We start from the raw sequence: 27,281 nt of genomic DNA on the forward strand, positions 1-27,281 counted from the left end.
AGAAGAAGAAGAAAAAAGATTGGCAACAGATGTTAGCCCAGGTGCCAATCTTAAAAACAAACAAACAGAAAACTACAAGTATGATACAATTTTTGAGAAGCATAGAAAAATACAGAAACAACTAAAGAGAAATACATTAACATACTTACATTTATCTCTACATCCTGGCATTATAGATCATTTTTGCCTTTCTTCACCTATTTCTCAAATTCTCTATGATGAGCACAAATTGCTTCTATGATCAGAATACGAACATAACGTCAAATAAAAATAACACGAAATTAAACGAGCACAGCCTTCAGGTCCTCTAAGGTCCCAAATTATCATGAAATGACCCTCCTTCCTTCAGTCATTGGCACAAAGGTTCCCAGTTCTACCTGATGCCTGCTGTCTGACTTTGGCAAAATAACCTAAGTCCTTCACTTACCAACGCTCGCAACTGCAATACAGATAATAACAGTATCTTTGTTGTTACGAGGATTAAGCTAATCAAGGCATATAAAATCTACAGAACATATTAACAAATCATTATCGCTCCCTCATCAACACGGTCTCATCCCGCCTCCCGTTTATTCTATAAACATCGGAACACTTGCCCAACAGAAAAAATCTGCTAAGGAGCAAAGGAAGTCTGCCGCCCAACTGAGAGCGGAAATGACGTAACGTGTTAATTTCTCTCACGCCGGGACAGCGTCACCGGGAGCCAGGGGGTCCCTCCCTCCTCCTCTCTGCAGCCTCGCGGAGAAGTCCGGGCGGCGGAAGGAAAGGAGGCTGGGAGATGTCACAAGTGAGTCTCTGGTCCAGGATAAACGGCAGCGGACACCCCCGGGCACCAGCTGGGGGGAGACCCGCAGGGGAGATGGGGAGTCATCGGGAATCCACGACCGGCCCCGCTGGCGCAGGGGTGAGGGAAGCGGCCGGAGCTCAGAGGCCACCGCGGGCTCACAGATGCTCTCGGGAAGTCACAGACTGGTACCAACCGACCGCCCTTCAGCTCGTGCCGGGATCGGGTCCGAGCTGTTTACATCTATTTCTACATCTATCGCTGCCAGGCGGCAGAGCGAGGGGAAGGAAGGAGCGGGAGGCGACGGAAAGCCAGCTCCCCGGAGACCCTCGAGCCCGCCCCCGACGCCCGACGCGCGAGCCGCCCTAGACGCCCAGGTGAGCCGAGCAGCGCCCCTGCCCCGCGGCTTCCAGGCCCCGAGGGCGAGGGCGACGCCTGCGGGGGCCGGGTCCAGGCGAGCTCGTAAGACGCGCAGCACCTCGGCTCTCACTCACCCCCCGCAAGGGACCGAGGACCACGGCCTCGCCCTCTGGTGCCGGAAGTGCCCCAGCCACGCACGGCTCCTGGACCACATTTCCCAGAACCCCCGAGCGGAAGGAGGGCTACCGTTCCTCCCTTCGGGAGCGGAAGTGGCTCTGACTACCCGGCGCTCCTGGACTACACTTCCCAGAATCCTCCGCAAAGGAGCCCTTACACTAAGTTGCCATTTTTTTTTTTTTTTTTTAAACGTATAAGATGGTTCAATTCATTTAGTTCTCATGCGTTATTAGCGCTTGGACTTTTTCTTTGCTTTTCCCCTTCTTTACTTTTTTCTTAATTTTAAAAAATTACAATACTAATACACGTGACTGAGAAGTCAATGTGGCTGTCTATGAGAGGAAAGGCGAAGAGAGGATGTCAAACTTGGTTTGATGCTATTGCCTTTTTTATGCTGCTTGTCCCTGGATGCATCTGGACCTCTGACAATGTTTACCTCGCATGAGCGATTCATTCCAAGATGCTAAAGATTCACAAGAAGGAAAAGTAACCTCTGATCAGGCCACAAAACAAATAAGTTTCCCACTTTTGTTGGTTTTAATTACTCATTTTGAAATATGGGGTTTTCTGACAAATGAAAGACGCACTGGCAAAGAAGTGAAGGAAATACTGTAATTTGAAAAAGAAAAGCCTCGAATATATCTTTAAGATGTTTCTTTGTTTACTTCACTTTGAAACATCCCATCATCAAGACCCACTCTGCTCTTGACATTATAAATACGATAGAATGTATTTTCTACAAGGTGGTTGAAATCAATGAGCCATGATTATTCAAAAAGTAGGTGTGGAAGTAGGGGATTCTGCTCAGATGACCGTAAAAAATTCAACTCTTTTTTTTTTAAGCTTTATTGAGGTATAATTGACAAATAAAATTGTAATATATTTAAAGTGTACAAGATGAGTTGATATCCATTGTGAGAGGACTCCCACAATCGAATTAATAGATCCATCACTTCACATAGTTAGCTTTTTTTTTTTTTTTTGGCAGCTGAGAACCTTTAAGATCTACTCTCTTAGCAAATTTCAATTATACAGTTACAGCATTATCAACTGTAGTCACCATGTTATACATCAGATCCTCAGATCTTATTCATCTTATAACTGAAAGTTTGTGTAACCAACATTTTCCCATTTCCCCCACCCCTCTGCCCAGGCAACTACCACCATTCTACTCTCTGTTTCTATAAGTTGAGCTTTTTTTCCCCTTAGATCCCACATATAAGGGATACCATTCAGTATTTGTCTTTCTCTGTCTGGCTTATTTCACTTAGCATAATGTCCTCTGGTTTCATTCATGTCGTCGCAAATATTTCTCTGTATATTCTGTGCACCAATGGTTAGAATTACAGGTTCAATTCTATTCAGGGTCACTTTTGTAGAAAGAATACTTCATGAGTTATTCTGTTTGTACCTCCATTTACCCTCACTGGGAGCTGCCAAAACACCCTAAAAGAGAACAGGATGAGAGACACCCTCTGTCAAATATCAAGACTCATTGCAAAGCTATGGTAACTAAAGGAGTGTGGTATCGGTAAAAGCATTAAAAACTAGACCAAAGGGATTTGAGAGCCAAGACATACATCTAATCACATATAGGTACTGATTTTGTTAAAATGTGGCACTGCAAAGTAGTGGGGAATGAGGAAAATGTTCAGTAACTGGTATCGGAACAACTGAATATTCATATGGAGAAAATTAAATTATGCAAAAGGCAATATACACCTTTCTTTGAAGATTCCATAGGTTGATTTAAATTCTGTTACCTACCAAAAACTAAATAAAAAGGAAAGAGAGAAAGGGAGGGAGGGAGAGAAGGGGAGAGGGTGCAGAGTGTTCAGGCAGTTAGAAAAAGTAAATTATCTATCCAGAGGTTTCCAGGAAAAGAAGTGCACTGGCAACGGAGGTGGGATTTCCTTGAACTTCTGTTTATGTGTGATTGCAATCACATTACAATTACGTCTGGGTCAATGCAGGACATGGGGCTCCAGCCCCAGTTGGGAATGAGGTGGGGCAGAAGTGGTCCCAGGACAGCCGGGACCAAGCAGTGGTGGTGGCCCGGAGGATGGAGGCAGAGGAGCCACAGCAACAGCTGCCCCACCTCCCAGGCTGAGTAAATTTTAGGAAAGAAAGCTGGATCAACCATCTTTTATGTGAAAAATACAGCCCTGAGGACTTTCCTTATCACTGTGGGCCTATGTTTTCATCTCAAAGTCTTTTATAGTTTCCCGGTGATTTTTTTTCCTGCCCCATTAGCTTTTAAGGCTGTGTTGTTGACTTTTTCAGTTTTCCTCCTGTTATGGATTCCAGTTTCTTCCATCATGGTCGGAGAATATACTTTGTATGATTTCTATTTTTTTAAATTTATTGAGATCTGTTTTTGTGGCCTAATAAATGGTCTATCCTGTTCAATATTTCACATCCACCTGAGAAAAATGTGTATTCTGCTAATTTTAGGTGGAGTGCATATATATGTGGATATATCTGTCACATGTTTGGTTTATAGTGTTTTCAAGTCCACTATTTCCTTATCGACCTTCTGCCTGGTTGTTGTATGCATCATTGAAAGTGGAGTATTACGTCTCAAAATATTACTATAGAACTGTCTATTTTTCCCTTCATTTCTATCAATTTTCACTTCATATATTTTAAGACTCTATTGCTAGGTGCATAATGTTTATATTTGTTATATCTTCTTGATGAACTGACCCTTTTATCAATATACAATATCCTCCTTTGTCTCTTGTAAAGTGTTTTACATAAATTCTATTTTGTCTGATATTAGTGTATCCACCCCAGCTCTCTTTTGGTTACAGTTTGCACGGAATATCTTTGTCCATCCTTTCACTCAATCTATTTTTATCTTTGGCTCTAAAGTGAGTCTCTTGTAGACAACAGATAGTTGGATTATGCTGTTTTATCCATTTTACCAATCTCTACCTTTAAATTGGAAAGTTTAACTCGTTCACATTTAAATGAATTCCTGACAAGGAAGATTACTTCTGCTATTTTGTTACTTGTTTTCCGTATGTCTTATCTTTTCTCTTCCTCAATTCCTCCATTAATGCCATATTATGTGTTTAATTGATTTTTTTGGTAATGTATTGTTTTGCTTTCCTTCTCATTTCGTTTGCTGTATATTTGTTAGTTATCTTCTTGGTGGTTACTCTGAGGTTACAGTTAATCTCTTAGATGTATTACAATTTATTTTGAATTAATACCAACCTAGCTTTAATAGTATAGAAAAACTCTGCTCCTGTATACCTGTCTTTTTCGCTTTAGGTTTTTGTTGTCTCAAATTACATCTTTATATATCGTATAACAAAAACACAGATTTATGACTACTGTTTTATGCATTTTTTTGAACCTTATAGGAGTTATGGGTCAAAAGTAAAATAATACAGGCTTGTGTAGCATTTACCTATGTAGTTACTTTACCAGTGTTCTTTATTTATTCTTTTGGCATCAAGACACTGCCTAATGTCCTTTCACTTCTGCCTGAAGGACTCCCTTTACTATTTCTCATAGGGCCAGTCTACTGGTGATGGACTCCTTCAGCATTTGATTATCTGGAAATGTCCTAATTTCTCCTTCATTTTTGAAGGATTGTTTTTCCAGGTATAAGATATTTCATTAACAGTTTTTTTCTGTCAGTACTTTAAATATGTCATCCCACTGCCTTCTGGATTTGATGGTTTCTGATGAGAAATGGCTGTTGTGAGATAATAGAAAATATATATTGGTCTCTGCCTTCAGTTCCTGGCACAGAGCTCCTGAAACCCTTGTAATTTCCTAAAGGATAAGAGCATCAGAAGCATCTTTTCTTCTAATATTTGATCTTTGGCCCTGGATCCTGACACAGGGCTCCTGAAACCCTTGTAATTTCCTGGGTGATAGGAGTGCCTTTCGTTCTAAAAAGGTAACTCTGAGTGGGCTCCCAGATGGACTTGTCACTGTGGGCTGGTCACTGGAAAGAAAAAGGATTACAAGCTTGGAATTTTCAGCCTTCACCTCCCCCCCCCCCCCCCCACCGCTCCCCGCCATTCTTTTGAGAAGGGAGAAGGGCTGACAATGGAGTTAATGATTGATCATGCCTACATGATGAAGCCTCCATAAAAATCCAAAAATATGGGGTTCGGAGAGCTTCCAGGTTGGTGAACAGGTGGGAGGTGTGGGGAAAGTGGTGCACCTGGAGATGGCATGGAAGCTTGGTGCCCCGTCCCACAGAGCTTTCCCTGTGTATCTCTTAATCTGACTGTTCATCTGTCTCTTTTACCATATCCTTTAATAAACTGGTAAATGTGTTTCCTTGAGTTATGTCAGCCACTCTAGCAAATTAATGACCCTGAGGAGTGGATTGTGGGAACCTCCAATTTGTAGCCAAATTGGGCAGAAGTTCTGGATAACCTGGGATAACCTACTACTTGTGACTGGCATCTGAAGTGGGGTGGGAACAGTCTTGTGGGTCTGAGCCCTTAACCTGTGGGATCTGACACTATCTCCAGGTAGATAAGTGTCAGAATTGAGTTAAATTGTAGGACACCCAGCAAGTGTTGCAGAGAATTGCTTACTGTGGGGGGAAACCTCCACACATTTGGCGACTAAAAGTGTCAGAAGTGAAGTGTTCTGTGTCAGTAGTAAAGGACACTTACAGGGAAGAAACACACAGTAGGCAAGAACTGGGTTTTCCCCTCCACAGGAGGAGAGCTGTATGTTTTTCCTTTTTAGTTGTTAATCTTATTGTTGGTCCCTTGTACATGAGTCCTGGTTCCTCTTGCTGCTTTCAAGATTCTTTGTTTTTGGCTTTTGACAGTTTGATTAAAATGTGTCTTGGTGTGGATCTCTTTGCATTTATCCCTCTTGGAATTTGTTGAGTTTCTTGGATGTGTAGATTCACGTCTCATATAAGTTTGTGGAGTTTTTGACCATTATTTCTTCAAATACTCTTTCTTTCTCTCCTATTCTATGAAGACTCCCATTATAAATCTGTTGGTATCTTGATGGTGTCCCATAGCCTGTTTATTTTTCTTTCATTTCAATTGACTTTCAGTTCACGGATTCTTCTGCCTGCTCAAATCTGATGTTGAAACTCTCTAGTGATTTTTTTCATGAAAAAAGTACTTTTCAGCTCCAGAATTTGTGTTTCCTTTTTATAATTTCTGTCTGGTGATATTCTCTATTTGCTCAGACATCATTCTCCTGGTTTCCTTTAACTCTTTGTCCATGGTTTCCTTTGGCACTTTCAGACTAAGACAGTTGATTTAAAGTCCTTGTCTAGTAAGCCCAATGTCTGTACTTCCTTGAGGACAGTTTATCTTCCTTTCTCCCATGAATGGTTCATACTTTTTTGTTTCTTTGCACACTGTGTAATTTTCTGTTGAATATTATAATGTGGTATCTCTTGACATCAGATTCATTCTCCCGTTGAAGGTTGGTTTTCATTGCTTGCTGTACGTTGTAATGGCTTGTTTGTTTAGTGATGTTAAGGGCTTGTGCACCACCAAAAGATATGCTGAGGTGCTAACCCCTGGTACTTGTGAATGTGACCTTATTTGGAAATAGGGTCTTTGTAGATGTCATCAAGTTAAGACGAGGCCATTAGGGAGAACTCTAATCCAATACGGCTGATGTCCTTATAAGAACAGGAAAACGTCACGTGAAGATAAAACACACAGGGAGAATGCCGTGTGACTACAGAGACACAGCTCAAAGCCAAGGAACAAGGATCAATAGCCACCACCAGAAAGTAGGAAGAGGCAAGGAAGGAGAGCCTCGCCCTGCTGACACCTTGACTTTGGACATCTAGCCTCCAGAGAAAATAAATTCTGTTGTTTTAAGCTGCTCAAGTTTGTGGTATGTTGTTATGGAAGCCCTAGGAAACAAATACAGTGACTTTTCTAAACTCTTTTAAAAACTGCTTACAGAACAGAGAGTCCAGAAACAGACCCAATCATATATGGTCAATGGCTTTCTGACAAAGGTGTAAAGCTAATTCAACGGAGCAAGGTTACTCTCTTGAACAAATGGTGTTAGAATAACTGGGCATCCACATTTTTAAATGAACCTAAACATGTCTTGTACCATACACAAGTATCACAATGCATGATTAAAAATGATCAAAATGGATTGACAAATATAAAACCTACTTATAAAACTTCTGGAAGAAAACATAGAAGATAATCTTTGTGACCTTGGATTAGGCAAAGATTTCTTTGCTATGACACCAAAAGCATGATAAATAAAAGAACAATTTGATAAATTGCACTTTATAAATATTTAAAACTACTGCTTAAGCACAAACTTGGTGAAAATCTTTGCAAATCACGTATCTGATAAAGAATTTGCATCAAGAATATACAAAGGAAATGCAAAACTCAGTAATAAGAAAACAAGCAACCCCCCCCCCAAAAAATTGGCAAAATATTTGAACAGACTTCACCAAATATATGCTAATGGCAGATAAGCACAAGAAAAGCACCATATGTTTAGGAAAATGCAAGTTAAAACCACACTGAGACACCACTACATACCTGCTAAAATGGATAAAATTAAGAAGACTGACCATTACAAATGTGGATGAAGATGTGGAGGAAACTCACACACTGCTGGTGGGAATGTAAATAGTACAACCACTTTGGAAAACAGTGTGACAGTTTCTTAAAAGGTTAAACATATATCTAATATAGGATCCAGCTATTCCATTCTAGCTATATAGCCAAGAGGAAAGAATATATTTCTCCACACAAAGACTTGTACACAAATAAATGTTCACAGCAGGTTAATCTGTGATAGCCAAAAGCTTGGAAACAATCCAAATACCCGTCAACAAGTGAATGGATTTTTAAAAACTTGGGGTGTATCCATGCAATTGAAATATTACTCAGCAATAAAGGATCTCTTTCTGCGAGAAGTCAAGGGTGGGGAAGAGTATACTATATTGTATGGTTTCATTTGTTAGAATTCTAGGAAATGCAACTATGGTGACAGAAAGGTGACCAGTGGTTGCTCAGGGATGGGTGCAGAGCAGGAGGGGTTCTAAAAGGGGGTATGAGATGACTTTGGGGAATGATGCATATGTTCGTTATCTTGATTGTGGTGATGGCTTCAAGGACGCATTTATATATTAAAACTTTAAAAATTGAACACTTTCAATATGGGCAGCTCATGATATGTGAATTATACAATAATAATAAGCCAAAGAGGAGGGATGTGGTTTGAATTGCTACAAGGCTTAGCAATTTAGAACTTTCAAGTGGAAAGTTATCTGAAAGCTACCTTTTGAGCTACCTTGAAAGCTGCTTATTTTTAAAGAAATCTGATTTTGTTGGGGGAACTACCAAGTCAAGAATTTTAGACACATCCTCCTAAAAAGGAGTGCCAAAGTTGCAAACTTCCATTTGGAAGACGTATATTCAGTTAGGTCACAATGCTAAGTCAAAGCTTTAAACATGGCTGTTCTTTTTCAAAGTTTGAGTCCATTTTCAGAATTGGCTTTTTGGTCATCAAACCAAAGGTGGGAAAATTCATGGCACTAACAAGGTCCGAAATGTAATGAAGGAAATACAAAATACAAAACGTATCCCTTAGATTATTGATTTCCTACAAGAAAAGCCTAAGTAGAAATGGAAGAAAAGGTCTCCCAGGTCAATTTGGTATTTCTCTCTGGATTTTCCATCCTTATATTTTTGCTTCATTCACGTGGGACAGGGTGAATGTGCTACAGATGCAATTGGAGGGGATCTGGCCTTGCGATTTAATTCATGCAGATAGCAGTGAGGATGAGCTCTGAAGCCAGTTAGGCCTGAGTCCAAACTCTGGTTGGCCTACTTATTACCTACTGTATTGCTGAAGGTACTTAACTTCTTAAAGCCAAAATTTTCTTACTTGCAAAAATGGAGAATTTCCTAGGACTGCAGATTAACTAGACGTTAATAACAGCGTACTGGCATATTGCTTCCTCTATGGTTAGAATTTGCATGAAAAGTGTGGTGGTGTTTTTTGATGTTGATTTGAGCATTTAAAAACATCTCCTGAAGATTTAAAGAGCTAAAAGTTTAGGTCCTGCGGTTTGAGAAGTGCTAAACTGAGATAATACATATCTGTATTATCACGTATTATGTGCATATCTCAGGAGCAAGGGCTTTTGAGAAACCGAAGCTTGCTTACACCAGGGGATGGCAAACTTCCTATAAAGGGCCAGACAGAAAATGTTTTAGGGTTTGCAGTCCACATACAGTCTCTGTAGCATAGTCCATTTTTTCTGACAATTCTTTAAAAATGTGAAATTTTAGGGTCCAGCCCAGTGGTGTAGCAGTTAAGTTCACATGCTCCACTTCAGTGGCCCAGGGTTTGTCAGTTCAGATCCTGGGCATGGACTTAGCACCACTTATCAAGCCATGCTGTGGCAGGCATCCCACATATAAAGTAGAGGAAGATGGGCACAGATGTTAGCTCACGGCCAATCTTCCTCAGGAAAAAAAAAAAAAGTAGGTTTGCTGGCAGATGTTAGCTCAGGGCTAATCTTCCTCAAAAAAAAAAAAAAGGGAATTTTAGCTCTTAGGCCATACAACAACAGGATACAGGCTGGATTTGGCCAGCAGGCTATAGTTCACCGATCTCTGGCTTAGAATTTTATAATATAAACATATAGTAACAATGACATCTATGTTGAAAACAAGAGCTAACACTGTCCGGCTCTGACTGTACGCCAGGCATATCGTTTTAACTCTCACAACAGAACTAAGAGAGATCACTGTCATCCACATTGAACACACAAGCAAACCGAGGAACACAGAGGTTAAGCATCTTGTCTGCAGTTACCCAACTACCAAATGGCTGAACTCAACAAGAACGTCGAATTCCAAAGTCTGCTTTTTAATCGTTACACCACACTGCTCTGTAACCAATATTGTAGCTTGGTCTCTTTTGAGTATCTCATAAAATGCTTTCGTTCTCTCCAGAAGCAATGGAGACATGGTCCTTGAGGGTCTGAGGACTTTGTCAAACTCCCTCCAAGTATACGGGGGCTGAGGGGATCAACAGTAGATGAAGTAACGCAGTGCTTCTCAAGGGCATCAGTGGCACCCACAGGCCAGCCCTGCTGCCCAACCCACACTTCACAGGAGCCACTCCTTCACATCGGTGGTCCGAGTATCCACAAGGAACCCCAAACTGCACTGTTCTCACCCGGATATGCCCATCTTTGGATTTATTCTTCTATCAGTTAGTTTTCTTCATGGTCCTACTAGGCTATTTTATTTGGTTTAGAGTCAACGCCCTGAGAAGGGGAAGTCATGATGTTGTGGAGACCATGCCATTCAAAATCCATCTCAGGCATTATTAGTTGTCCAATATTCTCTCCTTCCATGAACAACAGAACCCCCAAGCTCTAGCAGGGTGCTTGTCCACATTCTCCAGTAAGTATGCGGATGATACTGGGAGCCAAATTTCTGATTCTTGGAGAACAAAGAGGTAAGTTAGAATGGGAGAAGGCTAGGAAAAACACTATGGAATTGAATTAAGAATTGATGGTAGAAGCATGAACTCAGGATTCATTCTTTCTCCCTATGTACCTCCCTCCCCATCTACCCACCTCTCATCTCCACCCCTCAGTAGTGAAAAAGAGCACATCCATCACCCAAATCTTGATTTCAAAACACCACTCCCCACTACGAGGCACCAGGTCTCCTGCAGAAGCAGCAAATTCCACAGCTGGGGGCAGTGGAGCCCAAGACAAATATAGAACTTCATACCGTACCAAATTTATGGAAAGTAAACAATGGGCAAACAGAAGAGATGTTTGCTAACAAATGAGGAGGGAAAGACGAAGGTAGAAAATCACCCTTTGCAAACATCAGTAATAATCAGTTTAGGCGACACTTAGCAATGGATGCTAAAACTAGCAGAGAAAAGTTTGTTGAGAAACAAGCTATGTACAGAGCCAGAAAATACCTCCCCACAAATTATTAATTACAAAGGTAAAAATGGTAACTTCACAGTGCAAACAACCCAGCTCACATCTACTTTTACCAAGTTAACCTCACCTGTAACGGGACAAACATATCGTGCTTCCTTACGCGAGGCGCCAAGGGCACATCATTTATGGAATCCTTGTGCCAAAAAAAGCAGAATTTAAATCTAATAGTGAGAAAACCTCAGACAAATCCAAATTAAAGAGACACCCAAAAATATCAAGGTCACTAAAAACAAAGAATGAGGGAGTGATCCAGATTAAAGGATTCTAAATGCAATGAATAATCCTTGACTGGATTCTAGACCAGAAAAAATGTGATAAATATATCATGAGAACTGATAAAACTTGAGTAAGGTCTGAAGGTTAGATAACGTTATGTATCAATATTAAGCTTTCCTGAATGATCTACACGTACTGTAGCTGTGTAAATAAATATCCTTGTTCTTGGGACATACACACTTAAGTATTTCAATGCAGGAAGTAAGAAGTCTCTAATACACTCAGGGTTAAAAAAACGTATGTGCAGGGCTGGCCCCGTGGCCGAGTGGTTAAGTTCGCGCGCTCCGCTTCAGGCAGCCCAGTGTTTCGTTAGTTCGAATCCTGGGGGCAGACATGGCACTGCTCATCGGACCACGCTGAGGCAGTGTCCCACATGCCACAGCTGGAAGAACCCACACGAAGAATGCACAGCTGTGTACCGGGGGGCTTTGGGGAGAAAAAGGAAAAAATAAAATCTTTAAAAAACAAAAAAGTATGTGCACACACAAGTATCAGTGTGTGTGTGTTCACACATTCACGTACACGGAGAGAATGACTCAAACATGTTAAATGGTGAATCCGTGTAAAGAATATATGCGAGATTTTACATGAGTTTTACAATTCTTTTGAAAGTTTTAAATTATTTCAAGCAGAAGTTTAAAGAAACGTAAAAATATACATGAAGGAAAAATTCCATCATTTAGAGATAACTAGGAGTAAACACCCACCTAGTTATCTATACCTTTTTTTAAAAATTAGATCACACAAAAATCTCACGCTTTGTTTTCTTCCAGATTATGCTATCTTGGACATCTTCCAACATCCATAACTACAAATTGACCTTCTGCCATTTGATGTTTGCATAGTTCCACTGGATCAAGAAATCATAAGATATTTTGGCAATCCAATGGATTTCTATGTTTGCTATTATAAACAACGATTCAACGAACATTCTTTTATATACATCTGCAGCAGCTACAAATTTACGTCTCGAGATCAAAGATTCACCTCTGGGGATCTATTCCTTAATTTTAACTCAATAGACCATATGAAATAAAGCAACATATTATGAGTTCTTGGCCACAGGAAATTTTTAGTCTGTAATTTTATTCATTTCATTTTTCGTAGCTTTACAGCTATAGTAAAAATAATGGTCACTGTAAACAAGTATAAACTGGAAATTAAAGAAAAGGGAAAATAACCCCAAACTCTCCCTAATCCCCCCCAAAACTAGCTAGTATATGGCAAATATCCTCTTCACACATTATCTTTAGGCATCCATTCTCTTTGAAAGATCATTTATGTCAACTGGATCTTACCAAGAGGGTTACAACCTATTTCTCCCCTGAATATGAGTTCAATTCCCGTTCCTATGGTTCTATGTCATCATTTTAAGGATTCGCCAGAAAGATTCCATCTGAAGACATCCCTTTCCACTCTCAGTACTTCAGAGAGTTTATCACCAGCACAGACTGTCCAAAAACTCAAAGATGTGCATCCTGCCTGAAGCCACTGACACATTTCTCATTTTTAAAAATTCTTGCCCATGTGAACTTTCTGATGGTACGTAAGACGTGAACGGTGACTGAAGTCTTTCCCACACACATCACATTTGTAGGGTTTTTCTCCCGTGTGGACTCTCTGGTGGGCTTGAAGACGCGAACTCTGACTGAAGCCCTTCCCACACTCCTCACATTTAAACAGCTTCTCCCTAGAGTGGACGCTCAGATGGACTCTCAGGTTAGAGGGGAGACTGAAGGCCTTCCCACACTCCTCGCATTTATGGGGTTTCTCTCCCGTGTGGACCCTCTGATGATGGCGGAGATTCAAGCTCCTCCCGAAACCCTTCCCACACTCCTCACATTTGTAAGGTTTTTCTCCTGTGTGGCCTCTCTGATGGTATATAAACTGGGAACTGTATCGGAAGCCTTTTCCACAGACGTCACATTTGTACGGCTTCTCCCCAGTGTGGACTCTCTGATGGGACTGAAGACCAGAGGATTGACTGAAGCCTTTCCCACACACCCCACATTTGTACGGTTTCTCTCCAGTGTGGACTCGCTGATGGACCCGAAAATCTATGGCCTGACTGAAGCTCTTATCACACTCCTCGCATTTATAGGGCTTCTCTCCTGAGTGGACTCTCTGATGAGCATGAAGATTTGATCTCCAGCTGAAGCCCTTCCCACACTCCTCACATTTATATGGCTTTTCTCCAGTGTGAATGACTTGGTGCAGTTTAAGATTTGAACTATAGCTGAAGTCCTTCCCACACACGTCGCAGCTGTAGGGTTTCTCTCCAGTGTGGACTCTCTGATGGGTTTGCAGCTTGGATGACTGACTAAAGCCCTTCCCACACGTTTCACACTTGAATCTCTTCTCCCCAGTGTGGACATTCTGATGGACTTGAAGATTGGAAGCCTGGCTGAAGCCCTTCCCACACTCCTTACATTTGTACGGCTTCTCTCCCGTGTGAACCCTGAAATGGATATGAAGATCCGTGTTCCGGGTAAAGCCTTTCCCGCACGCCTCGCATTTGTATGGTTTCTCTCCAGTGTGGACTCTCCGATGGCATATTAAGGGTGAATTGTGACTGAAGCCCTTCCCGCAGACGTCGCATTTGTACGGTTTTTCCCCCGTGTGGACCCTCTGATGGATGTGATAGTGGGCCGCCTGAGTGAAGCCCTTCCCACACTCTTCACATTTATAGGGTTTCTCTCCCCTGTGGACCCGCTGATGAACACGAAGATTAACACTCCAGCCGAAGCCCTTCCCACACTCCTCACATTTGTATGGCTTTTCTTCAGTGTGGACTCTCTGATGGCACTGAAAATTGGAACTCTGACTGAAGCATTTCCCACACTCCTCACATCTGTAAGGCTTCTCTCCTGTGTGAGTTCTGTAATGAATGATGAGACCTGTGCTGCTACTGAAGCGCTTGCCACAACTGTCACATTGATAGGCCTTCTCTCCCGCGGGATGAGACTGATGGGAATGAAAAGAGCTCTTGCTGAAGCAATCGTCAGCATCGTGACATCGATGGAGCTTCACTTCTGGGTGAGTTCTCTGATGCAGCTGCAGATGTGCGCTCTGGCTGGAGCATCTCTCTCCTGGGTGGACGTGCTGATGAACTGGAAGCACTGGGCCATAACTGAAGCCTTTCCCACCCTCACGACATGGATGGAGTTTCTCTCCTAAGAGTAAATGCTGGTTGAAGCCATCACGAATGCTTGTGACACATTCATTACATCTGTAGGGTTTCTGTTCCGCGTCAGTTTTAACACAATCACCAAGTCGTGATTTCTTCACAAAGGCTTCACATACATGCGGGTTATTTTTCATGTTAATTTGCTTGCCTCTTCTCTGATTCCGCGACTCACTCAGATGTGTATTCCCGCAAGAATCCTGGGTTCTCAAAATCGCAAACTCTTGGTTTTCAATGTCACTGGAGCCAGCTCCTTTGTGATTCGTTCTATCCTTCCCATTTTCAGAAACCTGAATACAATCGCCTTGGAGTAACTGAGAACTCTTCCTCTGAAGACAATGGGTTAAGTCACTTGCAACCTGTTTCCAGATTTGCCAGCAGGATAGCTCTTCACGTGAAAAGTATTTTAAGGCAACTTTCTGAAGAGTCTCCATCTCATTTTGATTCTTGCTGCCTATCAGGAAAAGCAATATTCAGAGACGAGGACAAGTAAATGCTTTATTCAAAAATATCAGGATTTCACACTTAGGCCGTAGAGGAAGGGCTTAATAAACCAGGGGAATGGTCATGTTGGGACAACATCACTTACCTTTTTCTTACATCTTCTAGCAAGTGGAAGCAAAGGATACGGTCCACAGGCTCTTATCCACTTAGTGTAAGTGTGACCCACTTAGAACCACAAGTCTAACGGTTTACTATGAGAGATGTAAGTCTGAAACCAGAGGGCCGCAGAGCAACAAAGTCAATCCACATGCCGACCTACAGTGACGTCCATGAAAAGCCTACTCACCTCTTCCTCAGTGGGCTAATGACAAGCGGGATTCGACCCTATAAAGCCACAAAAGCTCAGACTGTGGGCATAAAATAGTATTTTAGGTCCAGGCAGAAATTATCTTCCAAGAGGAAATCTGGGAAGCGGTTGGATCAATCACATTCATTGTTTTAAACCTGGTAGTGATTTAGGTCTCTGTAAAAAGAGGTGGAAAAGGGAAGACTACTCTTGCACAACTGAGAAAGAACATGGGAGAGGAAAAGAAAGAGCACAGCGCAGACTCTCGAGGATGACGCTGAAGAGGAAGAGAGAGAGCTGCACGTGGCATGGAAAGCTTTTGTGCACAAAGTGAAGCCTGCATTCTCCCTCTTTCCCTCTGGGTCTCTGCTGAAATGGCACTCGATCGGGTGCAGCCTTCCCCACCACCCAATAAGAAATACCCCCCGCCCCCACATTTGATTCTTCCCATCTGCCTCACCCTGCTTTATCTTTCCCCACAGCACTTATTATTTGATTTACTGTATTACAGTATTCTTCCTAATTTTTTCTCGTCTTTCTAGACCCACCAGAATAGAACTGTCATGAGGAAAATATGCGCTTTGCTCTCTTCACTGCTTTGTGCCCACTGTGACAGAATCTTTCACATTGTTGGGATGTGTTAGTGAAATGTGAAACCAATTCCGTTAACTGCGACAAACATTTCAAAAAAGGAGAAATAGGACAAAAACATGAGAAATGTCACGAGCAGTAAGGGTACCACCCAATGAAATGCTTGTTTCAGCTGTAGATACAGACATAAAAATGCATGTGTTATATTTATGCTGGGTCAAGATGTGAAATTTTTTTTTAAAAAAGATTGGCCCTGAGCTAACATCTGTTGCCAATCTTTTTTTTTTTCTTCTTCTTCTTCTCCCCAAAGCTCCCCCAGGACATAGTTGTATATTCTAGTTGTAGGTCCTTCTGGTTGTGCTACGTGGGACACCGCCTCAGCGTGGCCTGATGAGTGGTGCTAGGTCTGCGCCCCGGATCTGAACGAGTGAAACCCCAGGCTACTGAAGCGGAGTGTGTGAACTTAACCCCTTGGCCACAGGGCCAGACCCGAAATATTTCTTATTGAGGGTCTGTGATTAACAATGTATGGAAGCCACTGGCTTTAAATGTTTAAGGGGGCATATTAAATGTTTAATAATTAGTTTGCTTAAACGGAAAGTTACATTCTAATAATACAAGTTGAAAAACTGTCAACAGGTACATACACATTTCTGGGCTAACTGAATGGCCCCCAAAGACATCCATGCCCTGACCCATGGAACCTGTCAATAGGTTAGTGTATATGGCAAAAGGGACTTTAGATTTGAGTAAATTAAGGATCCTGTGATGAGGAGGTTATCCTGAGTTATCTGGATGGGCCCAAAGTAATCATAAAGGCCCTTAGAAGAGGGAGGTGGGGGGAAGTCTCCAGACCTCACCCTATGCATCTCTCCTCTTCGCTGGTTCCAATTTGTATCTTTTTGCTATAATAAAATTGTAATTTTAAGCATAGCACCTTCCTGAGTTGAGTCGTTCTAGTGAGTTATCATGTGAACCCCCGAAGGTGTGGCCAGTTGGTCAGAAGCGGGAGTGGCCCTGGGAGCCCAGCTGGCATCTGGTCTTGGTGGGCGGTCTTGTGGAGGGCCGTGCCCTTAACCTGTGATGTTGGGGCTAACTTCAGGCATGTGGTACCAGGACACACCAGAATATGTAAAAGGCCCCTCACATGGCCTGTGACATTAGCTAGTTAAGACCATTAGGATGCAAATGACATGGGAAAACTTATTTAAAAATTCTGTAATTTCCTTTCCTAATCAGGACTCTCCTCATCTCCACAGTAGGACAGTGCCTTTTGGTCTCTGGAAATGTCCAGTTTGAAACCACTAAACAAGTACCAGATATAGGTCATACGATTGTTTCGGTATCAGAGAGAGGGGAAGGTGGTCAAGTGTTAGGTTGGTGTATGGATGAGGCACTTTCACTCTTAAGTGGCAAACTTGAAATTGTGACATGAGAACTGATCATTGTAACACCTGGCATATTGGTATTGACGACTTTTGTCCTGATACTTGTGATATATGGTGGTATATAATTTGTTCTGATAATTGTGAATAGCTTTTATCTCAAGTTAGTAAGTATGGACTTTACATATTCAAAGATGTCTCAGAAATCAGAATCATGTTACACATTCGCTGGAAGATCATGTTCCCCAAGAATCCATCAATCGCACTCATGTGCTCTGAGCCAATGAGCCACCTCTGGGAGTAACAGAGACTCGAGGTCCACTTGTCTCCAATATCTGTAGCTTTTTGTGTTTAAGAATCCTTACAAAAACAAGCACTTTAATCTCAGCTCCCGTGACCCATGAAGGGCATTTTAGGATAGTATTTGTATGTGGAGCATGGTTGCAAACTCCTGAAGCATGTTGGTCAAGAGGTCAAAAAAACCTTTGAGAAACGGTGGCAGAAAATGCTCCGAGATTGACTAAGACAGAGACTTGGGCTATTAGGCAAAACTGAAAAGTGACAATACTTAGGATCCTAATTCCTGAGGTTAAGTTTGCATATGAGACCCAGGAAAGTGAGGCCAGGATGCAACCTTCCTGAACGCCTCGAAGGAGAAGCAACATGCAGACATAAGAAGGGAGACGGACAAAGACAAAGGACGACATCCATCACTTACTCACAGAATTCAGGGCCTAATTTATCATGCTTGCGGGTAAGTGTCTTGAATTTGATTTTTAGGCAAAAGAAGAGTATATAAATTACCTTCCCCAGGAATATCTAATTTTTAAATAGATAGTACTGAGAAATATGCAAATTAAAGGAAATGGAAAGATGGGAGAGAAAGGAAAGGAGGTCAAGAGTGAGGAAGGGAGAGGGGGGCAGGAGAAAGGAGGGCAGTGAGAGGCCAGGCGGAGAGGGAGACGGCCGGCTGGGGACTGAGCAGGGCTCTTCCTGGATGGGAAAGGCTGCGACCAGAGGTTAGGAGAGGCCGCGAGGAGAGCCTCCTCACTTCCACTTAATGGAATAGTTGTTATTTAAATAATTTATTCATTCCACACGTAGGTACTGAGCACCTGCTGAACAGAAGGCCCATCGGAGGCCCTGAGTAGACACAGCAATAACACTGCCCAAATTCCTCCTTTCGTGGGGAGACAGATGATGAACAAGTAAATAAAAATATGTTACTAGGTCAGGTGATCAGAGATGAGACTCAAAATGAGGCGGGGGAAGGGGATGGAGAATGGAGAGAGCGTGGTATTTTAAATAGGGCAGACACCGAGGCCCACCTTGAGATGACATTTGAGCAAAGATGTGAGTGAGGAAGGGAGTGGCTGTGGGCCTCCAGACCGAGGCAGAAGAGAGCTAGTCAAAGGCCATGGAACAGGAGAGAACACTCCAAGGGGGCCAGGACGGCAAGAATGATGCAAGCACGGCTACAAGGACAGATCAACGAGGAAGAGGGCAAGGAGGCCAGGGCAGGTGGGCTCCTGCAGTCCCCCGAGAGGACTCAGGTGGGAAGCCTTTGGAAGGTTCTGAGCGGAGGAATGGCGAGATCTTACTTGCTTTCTAAAGAATCGCTCTGGCTACCACGTGGAGAAGAGATCACAGGAGCGTAAGGGAGGAAGCCCGGAGACCAGCGCGGAGGCTGCCGTCACAGCCAGGCCGGAGAGGACAGCGCTTGGACAGGAGCGGGAACCGTGGGCGTGGGCAGCAGCAGCTTGGCTAGTACCTGCAAGAGCGGCCACGTGCTTCTCACTGGAACACCCATTTCTCCACGTTTCTCGTTCCACCATGCAAAGGTTTTCTTCTGCCTCCAACTGGGACAGCAGACTTGGTTTGAAGGGATGGTGTCCTACGGAAAGGCAGATACACATATTTAAGAGGAACTCAGCTAAAACATATTTGAAATTCTATAATGCCCAGAATCTCTAAAGTGATATTTTAAGGACTTTTTTGATCACAAACTGTAATAAACTTAGATCGTGACCTAGTTCACATCTGTATAGAGATAAAATTAGATTTCCCACACTCTCATCCCACTCACAGCAAATGGTCACCATTTTTGCTCCAACGTGAGGTCTTGATAAGGAAATGATAAACTCTGTCCTTGTTCTATTTCATCAAAAAAAATTAATGCCAGTACAATGTGCTAAGCTGATTCCATGGCCCACCAATGGGTCACAACCACAATTTGAAAGACAGAGTATACAAGTTAAACTGCCCCTTTATAATTCAGTTAAGACAGGGTTTCTCAGGGCCGGCCTGGTGGTGCAGCAGTTAACTGTGCACATTCCGTTTCAGCAGCCCAAGTTCACCAGTTCAGATCCCGGGTGCGGACCTACACACTACCTGTCAAGCCATGCTGTGGCAGGTATCCCACATATAAAGTAAAGGAAGAAGGGCATGGACGTTAGCGCAGGGCCAGTCTTCCTCAGCAAAAAGAGGATTGGCAGCAGATGTTAGCTCAGGGCTAATCTTCCTCAAAAACAAACAAACAAACAAAGACAAGAAGGTTTCGCAACTGAGGCACTACTCACATTCTGGACTGGCTAATTCTTTGTTGTAGGATTGTCCCGTGCACAGTAGGTTTAGTAGCATCGTTAGCCCCTAGATGCCAGTAGCACCCTTCCCCCAGTTGTGACAATCAAAACTGTCCCCAGACATTGCCAAATGTCCCCAGTGGGGAAACATCACTCCTGGGCAGAATTTTGCTTGAGTAGAAAGACCTAGGCCTGTAGTCCGAGGGCTTAGAAAAACTTCCATCTTCAAGGTCAGGGAAGCATTTCGAAAGGTCCAAAGCTTTGAACAACTGAGGACACAGGGACTCTCAAGGGGTTGAGGTTTAATGTCAGAGGGTGCCTGTCCTCACCCACAGACAGCAGGTTCCTGAAGTTCTCCAGCATCACGTCCCGGTACAGCTGCCTCTGGGCGGGGTCCAGCAGCCCCAGCTCCTCCTCCGTGAAGGTCACGGCCACGTCCCTGAACGTCACTGCCTCCTACAACGCCAAACACACGCAACCTCAATCTTACGACCCCCACTGGAAGAAGGGTGGCACTGGGAAAGATAAAGAGGGTCACCAAGAGGCTGGCTGGTGGCGCAGTGGTTAAGTGCACATGTTCCACTTCGGTGGCCGGGGGTTCGCCGGTTTGGATCCTGGATGTGGACATGGCACCGCTTGGCAAGCCATGCTGTGGTAGGCGTCCCAGACATAAAGTAGAGGAAGATGGGCATGGATGTTAGCTCAGGACCAGTCTTCCTCAGCAAAAAGAGGAGGATTGGCAGCAGATGTTAGCTCAGAGCCAATCCTCCTCAAAGAAAAAAAGAGGGTCACCAGAAAACCTGTTACAGATTCAAAGGGGTCCCAGGCAGTTGTCCCTCTCCCCGTCTCCTCTCTGCCTCCCCCAAAGCTTGGACTCCATCACTGTTTTTAGTGTGCACAAAGCTCACTGCCTGCAGCACCCAGCAGGACAGTGTATAGCTCTTCCTCTGAGTTTCCAAGGCATTCACAGCCGGCCAGGGCACAGGCCGAGTTCAATTTCAAGGTCATTCAAGGACCCTGGGCAAACTCATTAACCTCTCACCATCTCGATCTCCTCTTCTCTATAACTGTGTCTAAATCGCGAGCTGTTCGAAAGGATTAGATGAGGGCATACAGGCAAAGCACTGAGAGAGGTGCCGGCCACATCAATGCCCCATCGACTTGAACAATTAATATCGTTATGATCTCCTCCATCCCATTTCGTGACCGCAGTCTAGTACTCCTCAGAACTGAGGATTCATCTTGAATCAATCCAAATAACGTACGATTAGGTAGAGGTTTCTGCTCATAATCAATGCGGCAAAGACACTTTCACAGAGAGCTTGGCCAACAAGCAGCAACTGCAAAGTCGTGGAATATGCACTTTAAAAATGTTGAAAGCGTAATGGCAGATGTGCCTCTCCCAAGCTTTTCTCAAGCCACATTTCACATGAGAGAATACAAGTGTTCCTGAATGGCCAGACTCTGGCCAAAAAGGACCCAATTCCTTTTTAAAAAAACCTTTGAGGGGCCGGACCCACGGCCAAGTGGTTAAATTTGTGCGCTCTGCTGCAGCAGCCCAGGGTTTCACCGGTTCGAATCCTGGGTGCGGACATGGCACTGCTCATCAAGCTATGCTGAGGTGGCGTCCCACATGCCACAACTAGCAGGACCCACAACTAAAAAAAAACATACAACTATGTACCGGGGGGCTTTGGGGAGAAAAAGGAAAAATTAAAAAAAAAAAACTTTGACAATCTAAATGACATAAATAAATAGAAAGGTCTTATTAACGTTTGCACACATTTAGTTATTAATGACCATTATTTTCTTCATAAATTTACTTTCCTCTTTTGTGATACTCCTATTCATTTCTGTTTTTTTTTTAAGATTGGCACCTGAGCTAACATCTATTGCCAGTCTTTTTGTTTTTTTGTCATCTTCTCCCCCGCAAAAGGCCCCCAGTACATAGATGTATTTTTTAGTTGTAGGTCCTTCTAGTTGTGGCATGTGGGACACCGCCTCAGCATGGCCTGACGAGTGGTGCCATGTCCATGCCCAGGATCCAAACTGGCGAAACCCTGGGCCGCCGAAGTGGAGCATGCGAACTTAACCATTCGGCCACGGGGCCAGCCCCTCCTATTCATTTCTTTTACTTATATTCCAATTTGGTTTGTCTTTATCTTACTTGTCCTAATAAGAATTAGAGATATTAAGCCCTTATCTAATGTATATAACATAGCCCATCAATTCTAATATTGCAAATATGTAGTTACGAATGCAAGCGGAAAAGAATTATGGGAAAGTGAGAAGAGCTAGTCTGTAAGCAGGGCAGCAGTGTAAATTATTTTTGTCTATTTCAAAATTCTATTATTTTTTCAAACATCGTTTTGTGAAATAAAGATGATAAAACACACAAAACACATGTGCACACACAGCACGGCTCACAACAAGCACTCAGGATCTGCTGTTTTCCATTAACCTTTCCAAGGAGGAGAAAAAAGATGGGCCTCATCTTTGAGAAATAAAATCACATCTCAGGAGACAGAAAGGAATGCCTTACTCACCTGAAACTTGGTCATTTTCTCCTGCTCCTTCTGGGGAAGGTCAGAGTCCTGAGAAGGCATAACTACGGAAGGACAGAGAAGCCATGAAATGCAGGCCAGGGCTGCCAGGAGCCCACGTGGATCTTCGTAGAAACTACAAGAGAGGGCTCCTACTTCTAGGCAGGTGTCGGCACATCCAGCTTGGGAAGCAGAACACGGACTAGATTCCAGCTACTCAGAGGTCTGTCAGCCAAGGGCCACTGGGCCGTGAACAACCCGCACAACCAAATCCAGCATCCCTACTGTGAGGATTTCTGATCCCGGGGATGGCAGGAAATGAGAGGCACCGGAAAACAGGGGCTAAAAAAAAACATAGGCTCTGGAGTTAAGGGCCTAGATTTAAACCCCGGCAATGATACTTAGCATCTGTGTAACCTTGGGGAGGTTAAAAAACCTTTCTGTGCCTCACTTTGGTCAGCTGCACAATGAGGGTAGGATAAGAATCGTAAATCATATCCACCTCATAGGGCTGTTGTAAGGATTAAATGAGGAGATGGAAAGTTCTAAGAACAAGGAGTCCCTTTTTCTTGTAGCCGCAAAAAAGCAGGCAATACTTTGCATCATAAATTGTATTTGCAAATGTCTTTTCTAATAACAAAAACAACAACGCATAAGACCTGAAAGGTACCTGCTCTCCTCTGAAAGTCACCTTTAATCTCTGAAAGCCCTCATTCAGACTTAAAATTTCTTCCTATTGAACAATTTGTTGCCCAGCTAATAACACTTTATTGACACTGGTATTAGTTTTCTAAAAAATATCATTTTGGGTCCATTTACTTAATGAAGTCAGAAAAGGCTTATTGGCTAAAGTCCTTTATCCTATGCGCACAGAGATGTAAAAAACACATAGGAAAGAGAAAGAGACAAAATAAAAATCAAGAAACATGGAAGACAGACTGAGAGGCCCCAATATTTGCCTAACCAGAGTGTGAGAAGAGAATGCAAGAAATGGCAGAGGGGTCTTATTTCAAGAGGTTACTGTTGAGTTCATATATAGAAATTCTGAATTGTATAAATCAATCTACTCCTAAATAAATCACAGCGACACTCAGGAATGCAAAGGACTCAAAAAATATAAATAAACAAAATGAACTAAAAACAACAATAAAAACCTTAAGGCTCCCAGAAAGGAAACATAGTTTACCTCACAGAAATGCCTAGTAGACTGACAGAAACAGGAAAACAGAATGAAGATCTGAAACAACTGGATAATCTCCCCAAAATGAAGAAAGAAAATTATTGTCCACCTTGAATGCTATGCTCAACTCAATGATTATTTACGTGAGGGAGAAACGAAGACATTTTAGCTAGACAAAAATGAAAATCTATGACTAAATGAACCCTGAAAGAAGCAATGGTAAGAAAACATCTGTAAATGTGTTGGTAAAATCTTAAAACAAAACAAAACGAGCCCAAGAACGATGAGACAATTTTGGAGGGTGGTTATAATAAAAAGCTGACCTATAACCTAGCCTACAGTTCAAACTTCAAGTATATTTTTAGTCTCTATATTTTTGAGAATGAGAATACATGCTGACCATGTTTAGTATTTGTTGAGACAGATAATCATTTCTAGAAATTAAAAGAATAACAGAAGCCCATATAACTTCCCAACCAGGTGAGGGCAAATCAAAGAGGGACAAAGCGAAGTGAAGACAAAAAAAAGGAGAAGAAATGTAAAGCTTTTCACATTTACCATTTTACATTTACCATTTACATTTAGGAAAATGTAAATGGCAGATATACAAATAAATATATATTTAAAACAAATATTTAAAAATATATATGTACGTGGCAGAGGTAGAAATACACACATGCAGCCACAACTAGAAGGACCCACAACTAAAATACACAACTAGGTGCTGGAGAGATTTCGGGAGAAAAAAGCAGGAAAAAACAAAAAAGAAGATTGGCAACAGTTGTTAGCTCAGGTGCTAATCTTTAAGGAAAAAAAGAAAAAGAACTACACACATACATATTAACAAGCAGATTCAACAGCCTCAGGTTTATTCAACAAATACTTGAAACATTTTCCTAAGAGTAATTTACAGAGTGAAGGGAATCTGATGAATTGACGACGGCGATGACAGAACAAGAAAGAACTGTCAGTAGTCTGTACCTGGGGCTATGCTGTGAGAAGCCAAGAAGCCCTCCTTCCCGAATCCAGGGGCGAAGAAAAGGATGCGGAGGGACAGCACGACGCTGTCCGTCCCCCGGAGAAGCTGCAGCGGACATCCCCAGGCCCCAGCGCGGGGTGACTCGGTCCTTCCTGAAACAGAGATTGGTAAGGGTTCGGAAAGAGCTCTGGGGCCCCCAGAAGGAGGACAGAAGGGCCCTGGCCTTGCTCCTGGAGTCCTGACCCTCTCTCTCTCTCTCTCCACCCGGGCTTCCAGCCAAAAGGGATCAATCGCAGGAGCCAACCCATCATCATGTCTGTTGACACGTATCGCCCCGTGTCATTCTAGCCGCCACCCTACCCAGCAGCTCTCCCTCGCTGCTTCACAGGGGAGGACAGCAGAGCGCAAAGGTGACCAACAACTCGCCATGGATGGTACCGATCGAAGCAGCAGCGGTGCTTCTAGGAGGGGGAGGAGAGCCGGGGGCATCCACGCTTCCGCCCTCCTCCGCCTCCCAGCCTCCGCCGGCGGCCGCCGCTTCTCCATCCTGAGACGGCCGGCTAGGCAGCGACTAGTCCCCACGCTCGGCCCGAAAGGGCTCGGAGGGGGGCGTGGGGGCCCGCGGCGGACTCACCTCCCGGACCGAAAAGATGGTGACGGCCTCGCTTTCCCGGGCCGGAAGTGCCTCCGACGACAAGGCGCTCCTGGACTACACTTCCCAGAAGCCCCGCGGGAACCAGCGCCTGGGCTCCTCGTTTCCGCTTGGGACAGAGTTCGGGCATACATTTCCCAGAATCCCCAAGAGGAGGACGAACCATGTGCATCCTCTTAGTGCTTAAACGACAGCAAACAAACTCCAGACTCTCGGAGCGCCCGAACTGCAACATCCAGAACCGTCTTCGTGGTTTCCTGCTGTTTTGCCGCCTTGAAGCCGTTCTCTGGCGCCAGGGGAGTTTTGCTTTTCTCATTGACAAACAAAACATAATAGCAAATATTTGAAGAGTCAGGCTTAAAAGAACACTGCAAGACTTTTACGAATAGACTTGTACCTGCTACTACTAGAAAAAAAGGGGGGAAAAGCCTTTATTTTGCAGTTTTAGGCACTTTTTCTATATAAAAAGAACGAAGGACCAAAAAGAAAAAATACAGTGGAGGCAGAACATATTCTAGATTTCCACTTTCGTTAATAGCACAAATAATTCAGAAGTTGACTACTAAGACAGACATAGTGAGCGTAAAAAGACAAGCTTCAGCATAGATTCTTGTAACCAACCTCATTGTAATCGTTCCTCAGGAAGTTTCTGAATTTGAAAGATGAATACATTATTGTTAATTAGATGTTTATGCAATGGTCACTATAAAGACTTATTATTTGCTCAAATATATGATGGAGTTGCTATTTCACTGAAACGAGGGTGGGAAAAAGAGAGGAATACCTAAAAATATCCATATAACCACTCCAATATATGTTTGCGTTTCTCATTTACTGAACATATATTCCTTCTGTTATACACAGCTATCTCTTATGGAGCTGTTAGCTTAAAAGGCAAACTCGCCAGTTATTTTTACCCTCAAAACAAGTTTATTTGGGAATAGCTAAAAGAATTGCAATTCACGACGTGCATGCTAAGGCAAACCCTGGGCAAATCCAGAAAACAAAGGAGGGGAGCTATTTTTATAGAAAAAGGGGGAGTAGGAAGGGGCTGTTCTAAATGTAAGTTCCCTGAAGGAAAGTAACGGTTCAGGGCAGCGATGGCTTCTCATTGGCTGGGCTGTTGCTGGGTGGGGAGAGAAATCTGCCTTAGTAAAGTAGTTTGACATCCTGTTGGAGACGCAAGGGTAGGTCTCCTCCCTCTTTGCGCCATTGCTGATGTGTGCCGTGGCCTGAGGGCGCCCCCTAGAGGCCTTCCCTACTCCAATTTAGTTCAGGCTTCTTTTAATTTCTGCAGAGCGCTCAGTGTATACCAGAGATTATTCTGGACTCTGGGACTCTCGCTTCATCTTCACAACTTTTTTAGGTAAATACTATTATTCCCTCTATTTTACGGTTTAGCAGCCAGAGGCAGAGAGATGTTAAATAATTTGCCGATGTTACCAAATTAGTAAGTGCCAAAAGCCAATTTCAAAATTTGGCATTTGACAGTCGGAGCCTGAGTGCTAACCCCTTCATTGACCACATTTGTGTAATCAACAGGAACAGAATATTTAACTTCAATTTGTGTTTTCCTTCCTGATGCCAGGGAGATGCAGCCTAACATGAAATTCAATTATTTCACCTGCGTGTCTGTGCACTGCCCTCAAGGGATGGTCCAGATGCTTTATCAAATCACACAAACAGGAATCTTCCACATGCTGTTTCCCTCTTCAGATCCACCTTCCACTCTACACGTCCAGCCCCCGTGAGTCACTGGTGCTCCTACAGAAAGCGTCTTTGTATGTGCTGTTCCTTCTGTCATATTCTGCTGCTCTATTCATTT

The 27,281-nt window shown here is 43.1% G+C and overlaps 2 protein-coding genes across 7 annotated transcripts in view; both read right to left on the minus strand.

Annotated features, from left to right (window-relative positions):
* The window catches only part of LOC124249759 (zinc finger protein 233-like), a 19,445-nt gene extending 18,128 nt beyond the window's left edge, over positions 1 to 1,317 (minus strand). The window contains exon 1 of the mRNA XM_046681053.1: positions 1,279 to 1,317. The gene's annotated coding sequence lies outside the window, so the exon portion shown is untranslated. The remainder of the gene's footprint in view (positions 1 to 1,278) is intronic.
* Positions 1,318 to 12,636: 11,319 nt separating this feature from the next.
* On the minus strand, positions 12,637 to 25,477 carry ZNF227 (zinc finger protein 227). Of its 6 annotated transcripts, none has more exons than XM_046681046.1 (7): positions 25,439 to 25,477; positions 24,807 to 24,956; positions 22,802 to 22,987; positions 22,649 to 22,710; positions 20,432 to 20,558; positions 19,292 to 19,414; positions 12,637 to 15,208 (listed from the first exon to the last, which is right to left on the minus strand). In XM_046681046.1, the coding sequence occupies exons 3-7, from the start codon at positions 22,821 to 22,823 to the stop codon at positions 13,080 to 13,082; spliced, it is 2,463 nt and encodes an 820-aa protein (XP_046537002.1). In that variant the 5' UTR covers positions 22,824 to 22,987; positions 24,807 to 24,956; positions 25,439 to 25,477; the 3' UTR covers positions 12,637 to 13,079. The 6 variants fall into 6 exon arrangements, with proteins under 6 accessions (XP_046537002.1, XP_046537001.1, XP_046537006.1 ...); XM_046681045.1 differs by lacking the exon at positions 25,439 to 25,477 and adding an exon at positions 25,165 to 25,327; XM_046681050.1 differs by lacking the exon at positions 22,802 to 22,987 and having other exon boundaries at positions 25,439 to 25,471.
* Between the last annotated feature and the right edge of the window lie 1,804 nt (positions 25,478 to 27,281).

Source organism: Equus quagga, chromosome 13 (assembly GCF_021613505.1).
Source record: "Equus quagga isolate Etosha38 chromosome 13, UCLA_HA_Equagga_1.0, whole genome shotgun sequence".
Taxonomy (NCBI): domain Eukaryota; kingdom Metazoa; phylum Chordata; class Mammalia; order Perissodactyla; family Equidae; genus Equus; species Equus quagga.

What these genes read in the sequence shown, in the direction of transcription:
- ZNF227 (XM_046681046.1), bottom strand. Translation starts at nt 22,823, where the DNA reads ATGTGCCGACACCTGCCTAGAA. An exon ending in GTGCCGACACCTGCCTAGAA is followed by an intron (nt 22,711 to 22,801) that starts GTAGGAGCCCTC and finishes GTCCTTCCGTAG; the next exon opens with TTATGCCTTCTCAGGACTCT. An exon ending in GCACGTGGCCGCTCTTGCAG is followed by an intron (nt 15,209 to 19,291) that starts GTACTAGCCAAG and finishes TTTTCCTGATAG; the next exon opens with GCAGCAAGAATCAAAATGAG.